At 37.6% G+C, this 12107-nt stretch overlaps 1 protein-coding gene across 1 annotated transcript in view; it reads left to right on the top strand.

Annotated features, from left to right (window-relative positions):
* The window catches only part of Trhde (thyrotropin releasing hormone degrading enzyme), a 377812-nt gene that overhangs the window by 4293 nt on the left and 361412 nt on the right, over nt 1-12107 (top strand). Inside the window, exon 2 of the mRNA XM_005358058.3 lies at nt 9440-9713. Coding sequence (XP_005358115.1) covers nt 9440-9713 — 274 coding nt within the window. The remainder of the gene's footprint in view (nt 1-9439; nt 9714-12107) is intronic.

Raw genomic sequence — 12107 nt, forward strand, 5'->3', positions numbered from 1 at the left:
CATACATTAGTTTTTGTTGTTCTTGTTACTATAGCTACCTAGAGGATTTAAAGCTGACCAATATTAGGAACTCAGCCAAGGTTGGCCTTTTATTGATAATGATTTTGTACTAAAAAAAAATGCGATGTAAATTGGTAATTAAAAGCCCAGTTTCTAAAAGGACACAGATGCAAACTTAGAATTTTTATTTGATTAGTGATTGTATATCTTGATCTTTAGTTAATCATCATTTTTGCCCATTTAATGATAGGATAAATTCTGTAATGAAAACAAATAGTTAATTTGTCAACAGGAGTTACACTGAGTAACTCGAAATACTTAGGAGAACCACCCCACAGCTTCCTTACTTCGCTTAGCCTGGTGGAAGCAGTAGCCCATAACTATCTGAGCAGTCTTACACGTTGCCTCCTTTCTCAGAGACTCAGGAGAAGGAATTTCCTTCTCATTGGTTTTCTTAAGGAAGAGTCTCAAGTCAAAGGCAAGACTGGCTTGCAGCTCCTGGTCCTCCCACCTTACACTCCTAACAGAGCTGGAAGAAAGATCTTCGGCGAGGGAGGATTAGCCTGTGTGCTGTGCTGTGTACCTTTGACCCGGAAAATTTTATCCTCCACTACCTGTTGAAAAACACTGCATTCTGTTCTACAGGGAAGACTGAGTTACCCACACAGTAGACCAACTTCTCAATGAAACCCAAGATTCCTTAATCATGGGTATATCTTCCATTCTTCCTTATAAAGTCAGCTAGGAGAAAGCCTGTCACTTGTTGAATACTGAAAAATAGCAAGTTACCCTAAAATTAAGGTGTTTTCACACATACGATAAATTATCACCTTCAGTCAGACATATACTTACTCTTTTCCAAGTAGATTTGCAGCATGCAGATAAAAAGGGGCGTGTATTTATGTCAGTGTCTCCTATAGGAGAACACACTTGCTTAGAATTAGGCAAAATGTTCATTTACCTGAAGTAATTGCCGCTTTTGGGTAGCCAGATGGCGTGCACACCCATGTTCAAAGTAGGGTACCTTAATTTAGATCCAGATGGTCGGATTGAAGGCGGAAATTTACCCAAAGTAAACGAACATTTTATTCACTTTTGAGAAGGAGACTATTTTTCTTTGACACACTTTGATTGGGTCTGTAACATGCCAAAGTGACAGAAGACGGAATAAAAACAGACATTCTTTTTCCCATAAAGGATTGTTCAGAGAGAAGTCATGATCTCTGAAAAGATGAGAGAACAACGCCTGTGGTAATCAGAGGGAATCGGGGGCCGTTCTTTTTGCCAAAATCTGTGGAATATGATGGGTTTTCTTTCTTGGTGGCATATACTCCTTTGTGGTTGTACTGTACCCGGTTTGATGCTTGGTAGTTTTTGAATTAATAATCAATTATGATAATTAGCAAATGCCAGAAATCCCAGGACATTATTTTGATATCGAAGAAGCCTCATTTCTCGCACTTACTTTAGCGAGTTTCACGTGAATGAATGAAAGTATATATGACCCTTTCTTCCTCTCTAGAAGACTGTGAGCTGAAAAATCCAGAGAATGTTTATTTATTTGCTGAGAAACCACTTTTATATACTTTCTTAATAGATTTGGCTCAATGTTTTCCTATCAAACACACATAGCCATTTGGTTAAACTGAGTCCAATACTGGATTTTGGTCATCATTCAAAGTACTGCCCGTTAGGCAATAGCAATAATAACAAAAGTCCTGGTCATTAAATAATGATTCATTCTAGCAGAAAAATTCTCATGATGGGTGCTCATCTTGTGGCATTTACTTTCACTTATTTATTGTCTTATATTACCATCTCATTTGATCCCCTCGGACAGTGAGAGGTTACCCAGTTCCTTTGAAAAGGTTACATTAATTGGAGTGTGTCTTTATGGATTCAATGCAACTTGGGACAGATCCCATCGACTATGGATGTCTCTCAAATGAAAAGGAATCTGTTATTGACTTTCCCAGTATAGACTAGGTTTGTACGATGGATTGTTTCCTTAAACTAACTTTTCCTAATGTATATGTGGATGGGCTTAAGGCAATGGTACAGCAAAGGTCTAGTTTTACTGAGGATTGCTCAATATGGCTATAAGAACAGGGCTCACCACTTCCAGTATGGTTTCAAAGAATAATGCAAAACAATAATGAACAAATACTCACTTTTAAACATAAATGCTCCACAGTCTGTAAAGAAGGCCATCCCTCCTTGTCCCTGTGTTTATGCCACCCCCAGAAACAATTATCCTCATTGCTATCAATATACCCATTACTGCTATTCTCTTGCCACTATCATATAGTTATTCATCCTTTGATTTCTTATATGTTCTTTAATATTTCCAGATCTTCAGCAATGCCCGCTTTTATTTTATTTTATTTTTGTTAGTTCTTCAGAGCTCTCTGCCATCTTTTCATCTCTGGAGAGTAGATGCTCCCTTCCTCTGACAGAGTTTTGCTAGGCATAAATGGGTGAAAATTACCCTTCTTTCTATTCCAGACAGTCTTAAAAGATTCCCGAACCAGCACAGATAAGTGACGGTAGGGTGTTGAAAGGGCCCGGGTGGGGTACAGGGCCCAGGCTTCTTGCTCTGCCCTTCTCCAGGCCTTGGCAGTTCTTGGAAGTTCTGACTTACAGGGTGCTCTGTTCTTAGTGTGCAGGAAGGGTGTGAGTGAGTCCTCTCTGTGCATATATATATATGTCCAGGATAATGTTTTATTGTAATAGTATAGACCTTTTCTTATGAAAAGTGAATGAATAAACAAATAAATGAGCACCAATCAGAAGAAGTTAAAAATACCATTAGTTACCTTTTCTTTGCATTATTATATTATTGTTATATTTTGTTGTTCTGCTGGAGAGAAGTATGTATGTATGTATGTATGTATGTATGTATGTATGTATGTATGCTCATGTATATTTAGTGTGGTTATTCTCTTCAGGTAGGGGACTCTTTAACTTGCTTACTTGACTCTGTGTCTTAATTCTGCTACTGACTGCTTTGGTGATCTTGGTCAGTTTCCCACTGTTTCTCGTTTGGGGTCCCCCTCTGGAAAACAGGGATAATGACACTGTTTTTTTTAGGGTTGTTGTGATGACTTCATGAACAACGAGAATCATGTCTGATAGTTTGTAAGAACGCCCGTGGCTATTAAATGTTCTTGAACCTTTTCATGGCTAGCGATCTGCTGTGCAGGCTGGTACAGGTGATCTACCACTGATGCTTCTGCTTTGTTGGTTTTCCATGCTGTGAGTATTGGGGGAAAGGTCACAGTAAAGGAATAGACACAGTGCTCCTTCCTCTGGCTGCTGGTTTGCTCTGTTCCCCAAGCAGAGTTCAAGGAAGCAAGAGGAAGGAGAAGCAAAGCCGTGCCACCATGAGAGAAAAGAATCAAGAAAAGCTGTGGTGTTTCCCAACCACAGAAACTCAGGCTGAGATCAAATGTTATGAACTAGAGAAGACTGAGGGAGAAAAAGGTGACTCAACAGAAGAAAAGCAAAATGCTTTTATTATGGCACTACAGCCCGCCAGCAGCCACCGAGCACACAAGGCTCCTTATGGTGCCCTTACAGCAGGCAGAAAAAAATGCTGTTTCCAAGGAATGGGTCTCACTTCGTTTTACAGATTGCTTCCAACACATCATGCGGATTTTGACAGTAGTAGTGCTCTATGATACTCACATAATGCGTTGCCTGTTTCCAATCTAAAACAAATGAATCTCAGACACTAACTTTATTTATTCTTATAAAAAACAATAATTATGACCTGGGAAAGTAATTTTAGTGCATTATAGTATGCTTTATCAAGGGTGATCCATTACTCAGCTCACACTTTTGATAAGAGTATTTAGTGCTACACAAATGAAAAGCAATTATGACTATTCTGCTTTGTTTTTATAATGCGATTATTCGCATATGCACCACTTCCTACATACATATTGCTGGCATTATTGCATTATGTTTTTAGTTTACTAAAATGGTTATTTAAAAAATAGACTACACACTTGCTTCGAGCGTTGAATATTCAGCAGGAGTGCTTCTCCTCTGAAATGGCAGAGGTTTAATGACTCATTGAAGTACATAAAAACACACAGTCTAAACAAAGACCCATTTTGGCTTAAAATGTTTTGTCATTGAGTAACAATTTGCATTTTGATTAACAACCTAAACTTGAAATGGGATGTGTGTAACTTCTATGACCTTGTCACTTGGTGGACTTTAAAAGTGCATGTGGCTTCTAGGACTTTGTAAGAAGATAACCACCACAGTTAGAGGTACAGAACCTTCTTTGGGTTGGTGGCACTTAAGACTGACCTTGAGCTAGTGTGACACTGAAACAGCATGAGCAGTAATAAGGCCATAGAATTAAGTTTAAAAGTTACTTTTTTCATGGTGCACATAGACGAGGCCCAAAGGAAAGCCTGGTAAATGCGTCCTGCCATGTGTGAGGGTCTTTGTGTTTTGCTGGACTCCAACTGAAAAGGCATGGATCAATCTTCATGCTGAGTGTTATGCGAATGCTTCCTTCCTCTGCATAGTTTACCTTCCTGAAAAGGCAAAACTGAAAATAATGGAGCAGAAATTTTATATCACACACATACTTGTAATGTGTTGGCAATATCAGCCAACGTTAATGGATTACTTCTGCTAACTGTTAGCATAATGACTTTGACACAAGGAACTTGCCTGGTGAACTTCCGCAGAAATAAGAAGAAATCAATGCTTTGTACCCTTCAGAGGCAACACAGAGATTCGAGCCCTCCCTCTCAGCTCAACCAAAATGTCAAACAGACAAATTGTTAGGAAAATCAAATAATTTGATTTAGGTAGAAGAGAATTAAAATGTATGCATGTTGCTCACATTTTTTTCTAGTTATGCTAAAGTGACATTCTTGGAATGACACTTCCAGAATATCACTTTGGAGAGTGGATTTTTTATGCTAATCAGCAGATTCTTTTAAAGATGACATTATTTTTTTAAAGAAAGCAGGAGAAGAATAGACAATGAGACACTTGACCCTGTTACCTTCTGTTTTGCATTTCTTTTTGCTGTTTTTCTGCACATGAGCATTTGTGTGTGTGAGTGTGTAGGTGTGTGTATGTATGAGGGTGTGACTGTGTGTATGTTTGTGTTTATGTGTGTATTGTGTGTTTCTGTGTCTTTGTTTGTGTGTGATGTGTGTATGTGTCTGTGGTGTGTCTTCTATTTATGCTGTACTTTAAACTGGTTTCATCTGTTAATTAATTTCTTGTGTTTCTCATACTTGGCATCCTGCCACTACCTCAAACTCACCTCAAATTAACTCAGGCATCGAAATCATTATTTTCTTCTTTAAACTACTCTTTCTAGAAGCTTCTTTGATGTTTTAAATAACAGGAAGCAGGGAAGAAGTCCTTTTTTCTCTCAACTGGAGAAGATCACGAAATAGATGCAGTGGTGATGGAATTATGTTTCTAAACTCTTACAGGTACTGCTCTCTGTGGAGGGCATCAGCCTGAAGCTGGTCCTGTCTTTGGAGAATAGAGTTATCAGGGTGAAGGAGGTGAGAGAGAGAGACACTGAAACTGGATAGGGCCAGAACCTGCAAAACAGCTGCAGTATAGTAGCTTCACATGTGTGTATAAGCTATTTTCAGAAGGGCTTTTCTGTGTTCCAGAGAGTTGGTTCCCACTCTACTCACTTGTGAGCTTTTAACTTTCATCCAAATTCTCAGACCAGTTCTGATGCTTCCTGTTCGGAAAGTCTTTGAGTTATTTGGGCTATAGGTTCCCAGTTGAGCCACCTTGATTCCAGGAGAAAAGTTTCAATGTTCAGAGAGAGGTTTGAACTGGGGAGGAAAGATTCTGCTGGCTCCACTGGCTAGTCAGGCTGCTTCACATCCCACAGGATGGATGAATGATTATCCAGCCTAAAATGCCAATAATGTCAAGGTTGAGAAGCCCTGCCTAAGGAAATTCAGTTTCTTTATACATTTTCCTTGTTTGTTTTTATCCTAAACTTAGAACACTCAAAACTGAATTGATCAAGAGAAGTAAATATATTGAAGAACACGAGACATCTACCTATTGCTAGAGTAACTTAATGCTTTTTCAGAGGAAACGCACCAGATTCGAGGGAAATTTTATTTCTAATTGTCTAGTTATGAGATCTTGAACTTGGAAAAGACTTTAAATGTAATCCAGTCTGGCTGTTTTTCTTTACCAAGGGACCTCTTTTGATTTTTCGAAATACTGAATTGAAATTCAATTGCAATCATTCTTAGGTGCCAGACTGTGAAATTGGTATTTCCTCATTTAGACATTATCAGAATATATGGTAGTCCTCTTCGCGTAGATATAAACTGTGTGTATGAATTCATTAAGAATGTTAATTGCAGAAAAAGTCACGGGATGATCTTGATAGCTCTTTCCAGCCCTGAATTAAACTGCTACCTTTCCTGTCATATTTATTTACCACATAGGGTAAAAAGACACTGCACAGTGCATTTCCTATGCATAAACATTCAGTTTATTAACTTCTCATGGACCCAGACATATTTAGTCTTTACTTCTAATAAATTCCTACCCCTTATTTACTAAATGTCAAAGACATCTTTTATTTTTATACTTAAAAATGAAAACATTTTAATTACAATGCCTTTGATGATAAACGCTTACAGAACTGTTTTTTCCTGTTTTCAGTTCTCTCTCTCTCTCTCTCTCTCTCTCTCTCTCTCTCTCTCTCTCTCTCTCCACACACACACATGCACACATGTGCAATTTGATTATGAAGATTTTAGGAACAACTGCTGTATTTTTTAAAAAATAATTCAAGTACCTAATACAGTAAGACACTTCTGTTTGTTCAAAGATTGGAACTGGAGGGCTCAGATACTTGGATGCTAAGAAGAAATTCTTTTCCTCATATGTACAATTCATGGTATCTTTTAAATAGTCCTGAGAGAGGAATACTAAGCTTTGTAGTTTTTTTTTAATTACGAAGTTGAAAGATAAGATTTTCACGCATTATGTGATACAAAGGTGCAAAAAGAGAAAGCTGTAAGTGTAAGTGCATGCATTTTGGCATAAAGGTACCGACATTTCATTATGCAAAACTGTATTGCTATCAGCAGAAAATAGAGGAATATCGTCATTCCCATAAAAGTGGAAAGACTATTTATTATTACCTAGAGTTGAGTTAAACCATGTTCATGCTTTTACTAAAAATTAATTTTATTGCTTTTGCATTGTCTTTATCTCTTATTTGGATCAAGAAGATGTGAGTTCTATGCCAAGCTTTGGGCCAAAGGCTTGTGTGTCTATGGACAGACCTTTCTGGGTATACATTTTTATTTTAGAAATTTATAGGAGTGGGATAATTCATTTTTAATACTTCTTATACCTTTATGAAGATTTATTACTAAAACTTCTTTACAAGATATTATTATATTTTATCATCTTGGCAGTTTTGTGAGAAAGGTCAAGTAAACAATATTTTCTTTTTACAAATGAAAAAAAAAGCAAGTTCAGGCAGCTAAGTGACTTAAACAGGCCTGGTATGTAAGAGCCTAGAACTGCCTCTAAGATATTCTCCGCCCTGCCTGAACAATCAATTTGTAAAAGCTTTTTTTCCCCTTTATTTCAAAATTGAAACTTTAAAATTTACACCCCTAGTGATAAATATAAACTCCATACTTTAAAAAAAGTGGTGTAAATAGTCACACCGCATTTCCCTAGAGAGAGCCAATGAGATCCGGTACACACCACAGCCTATAGGGATTGGCTAGCAAAGCAAAATTCAAGATGCATGCCTACTTGTTGTGACTGGTAGCATCTTCCTGTATCCTAGGCTGAAAATAACTATGAAGTCAAGCTGAAGTTCTCTATGGAAGTGTATTCTGTGGTATTAGCCACGTATACCCTGAACAATGGAGAGTGGCGTGGAAGAGAGCTACTCATGGATGAAGCAGCCTTTGAAGCAATGACTTGAGAATTTATTGACATCTTTTGAAGGGTCTGATATTGACTTGCCTTACAGAAGATTTTGTAGCTGAAAACTTCAGCTTTTATTATAAACTATTTCTTAATTATAAGAGTGTCCTTAAAGGGCTTGAGTGTCTTCATTTGTAACTATAGACTATGAAGATGTGTAGTAACTTCTGATTAATTTTAACAAAATTTATCAGAAAGTATCTATATGTATCAACTATATATGTATTTGATATACATACATGTTTATTTTATATATTGTACAGATAGTCTGTATATTTATGTGTGTGTATGTGTGCGTATGTATGTATGTATGTATGTGTGTGTGTAATCATAGTAGTTCTAATTTTATATGGGAAACACATTTTAAGACCTTCAATGAATGTCTGAAGTCATGACCACTATATATACACAATATTTGTTCCAGTGTGTACATATAGATGATAAAATTTAATTTATAAGTTAGAAATACCAAGAGGTTAACAGCTAGTAATAAAATAAAACACTCTAATATTATGCTGTAATAAAGCTGTATAAATATGGTTTCACCTCACAATACATTTCGAGTTCCATCACACTATAGAAATATTTCTGGACCTCAGCTGACTGTGGGTAACTTAAGCACACACAAAAAATGAAGCCGTGTATAGGGTGAGCCATTTTCCTAAAACTCAGGGCTCTCTGGACTGTGCAGTATAAATGTCAATTCTAGTGATAAGAAAAGATAAAGCTCTTATGAACCAGGCATGACTGGTCTTGGCTTGCCTGTTGCAGCTATTCATAATGTTGGGGACTTTATCCACCCCCCCCACCGCTTTCCTCCATCTGAGCTTTACAATAATTTTGGGATTAGAATTGTGTAGTTTCTCATTTGAGAGAGGTTTTAGAATTATAAAAGTTGCTGTGGCTAAAGGAAGTTTGAGAGGCAGAATTCAAACCAGGATTTAATAGATATTAAAGTCATTTATTTTAACATAAGTAGATTGCATGCTTTCAAATTTGAGGCTATAGATATTTCCCAGTGAAGGTCTATGAGCTACCCCCCCCCCATTTAATGACCGTGTTTGGATTTCCATCTCATTATCTCTATATACTAGATGCCCTAGCTTCAGGAAGAACGTGATATGCACAATAAAAGAGCCATTATTTCTCAGTGTTTGCCAATGTGCCCATGAGTTGTTTCTCTGTAGAGTGTAGTGTTTCATCCAGCAAGCATTGCTCTGGGTTTAGAGAGTTTACTTTAATCGAGACAAAAACTTCCCTGAAGAACTCTTATTGTTGGGGCAGTATATTATACATGAACTGTACTTTTATGTTATTCATGGATATAAGCATAGTTTAGAAAAATGTGTATTTTCAGATTTATCAAAATATGCTATCTGAGGTATGCAATGGAGTCATTACTTTAATTGAAGCAATACATGCAATCAGCATTTCATTTTTTTCTCCTTCTTCTTCTCCCCAGATTCCTTGGTGTTACTCAGTTCTCACCTACACATGCCAGGAAGGCGTTCCCATGTTTCGATGAGCCAATCTACAAGGCCACTTTCAAAATCAGTATCAAGCATCAAGCCACCTACTTGTCTCTATCCAATATGCCCCTGGAGACGTCTGTGTTCGAGGAAGATGGATGGGTAACAGACCACTTTTCACAGACCCCTCTCATGTCCACGTATTATTTAGCCTGGGCGATTTGCAACTTCACTTATCGAGAAACTACTACCAAGAGTGGGGTTGTCGTAAGTATTGTCAGCCTAATGTTGCTTTGGATACTGTGTAGTCTCGAAAGTAATCTGATTTCTAGGTTCACAGGCATCACTTGTAATGCTTTCACATCTGACACAGCCAAAGTCTTTAGTTATTGGAGGTTAAACGTAATCCTTGTTTCAAAGTGAGACAGAAACTTTTCTCCTGCTACACCCAATTTTCTATTCTTTCAACCATCTCCGTCCCCTGTTTTCATGGGCCCTGGTTTTCCTCCTCTCCGCCCCAAGCCTGGGCATGCATGCCTAGAACAGCACTTGACTTTTCTGAAAAACTTCTTGGTTCCTGGTGCATCTTTCTATTATGAATTTTTTTCAAATGTATAGAAAATGTACCAAATGATACAATGACCTCCACTTACCTATTAGCCAGCTCTGAGAAGGAAACCATATTGGATAGAATCGAAGCTCTCTAGCAGAACTCACTCCCTGATATCCTCTCCACTGGGAACTGTAACTTCAAATTTGCATTTCTCCTTTCCATGCATTTTATTGTACATTTACAATATATGTTTATATGCACTTATAATACTCAGTATACTCCAAAATCCAAGATACTTTATAGAAGAGATATCACCCTCCATTGTATAATTATTCCATCTACTTTTCGTAGGTAGTGTGAGGTCGTGCAGGCATTGTCTGCATTAAACTCATGGTAAAGACCAAGTGGCTTATCTTTGATAGCCCCCCTTAGTGACATTAAGGTGTTCTAGACACTTTTCTATTGCATTGTATCATGCTAGGCTAAGCCATGATGAATGAGCAATTTCTTCATCATTTCAATTTCTTCCACAATAACTAAGCATTTATTTTAGGTTTCATATTAATTATAAAGGCTATTATGGTTCTCCTTTCCCCACATGAGTAATTGGGGTTTAAGTAGATTAAGTAGCCTTCTAAGAGTCAAAAATCACAAGTCAAATCTGTTTGTTTGTCTCCAAGGTTTGGCCTTTCTCTCCTGTGCCCAGGGACTCTCTTTTTGCCACTTCACCTGCATGCTTTTGAGGGAATTTATCTTGTGATCTTTCCCACTACATAGCTCCTATATTCCATTTTCCTTGCCCATTACAGAATAATTGATTAGAAAGTTATGTTTATAATCGGTTGGGATTCACAGCTCTATAATAACATGCATTTTGAAAAATAGTGTTGGCAAAAGATCTTTTTCTCACTTAATTTTAATTTTAACCCCCGTGGAAACTGCTTTTTTTAAAAAAAAAAATTGCATGCAAAATTAATGCCATTATTGAAAAACTCCGGAGTGAGTTCATCTGTGTAATCATTAAAGTAATACCCTAAATGCTGAGTGTAGAGGGCCAGCAGCTATTTTACTCTTTGAACTTACAATAAGCTGAAATGTTGAATTCCTCATATGCTCGTCGATGTCTTCTGTGGACATTTCAAGTCTGCACTCACTGGACCATACACAGAAACGGAACATGAAGATGTCTCATTTCCTTTTGTGTCTTCCAAAGTTGATGACTGACTTACAGCGGCTCAGCTAGCATAAAGTATACTGGAAGTGCTTGAGCCTGGTGTGTTTTCTTTAAAGGACCGTGAAAGTGTCCCCAGTTCTACATAATTATGCTTGCTGCTAAGACCTGCTTGTAAAACCACTCTAGTTCTTTCGATGTGACTTTTTATTGTTAGAGATCTCTAAGTAATCAGGGAGCATTTTATCATTTATGCTTAGTAATTTTAGTGTAGAAAAGCCAAAACATAGTGGTAAAAAAATTGAAAGGTCAGCTGAAAGAAAACTTCAGACTGTATAATCTAAAAATCCCCAAGTCAGTTAAAAAAAAAAAAGCAGAATGGCCATTGGGAGCTCCTGTTGATCAGCTGTGGAAACATAGCTTGAAGCTCCACTCTCTTTCTCTGTCACCCCTTTGAAATGCATCTATTTTCTTCTCACTGGCTTTCCGCTTTATTACTGGGGGCACCTGGGAATGACATTTCTCAGCCCTTAGCAGATGGGAGGAGAAGAGAGTCGGCTTCAGAGTCCTGGCTGTGGGATTGTCGTGTGAGGTCCAGGTGGTCATTTTAGAGCACAAGGTGCAGCAATGGTGTTTGAGCTATGAGGCAGGAGCTTGAGTAGCATATTAATAATATGGAGCTGAATCTCACAGTGCCCTAGGTGTGAGTACTAGAGCCATCATCATGAACATCGTCATCGGCTTTGCAAACTGCCTATACTTTGCAAAACACTCTCCAAAATAATTACAAAGGTGAAGAGTCTAAGATACCCCTGGTACGGGGTTGCAAATGCAAATTAGGTATTTAATCCTAAGCTGCAATACATTGAGTTTATCCATCCCTTAAAAAACTTGTCATTTTTTTCTTAAATGGTGTTAATATTTACAAATTGACAGA

The sequence above is a fragment of the Microtus ochrogaster genome, chromosome 24 (assembly GCF_000317375.1).
Source record: "Microtus ochrogaster isolate Prairie Vole_2 chromosome 24, MicOch1.0, whole genome shotgun sequence".
NCBI classification, from domain to species: domain Eukaryota; kingdom Metazoa; phylum Chordata; class Mammalia; order Rodentia; family Cricetidae; genus Microtus; species Microtus ochrogaster.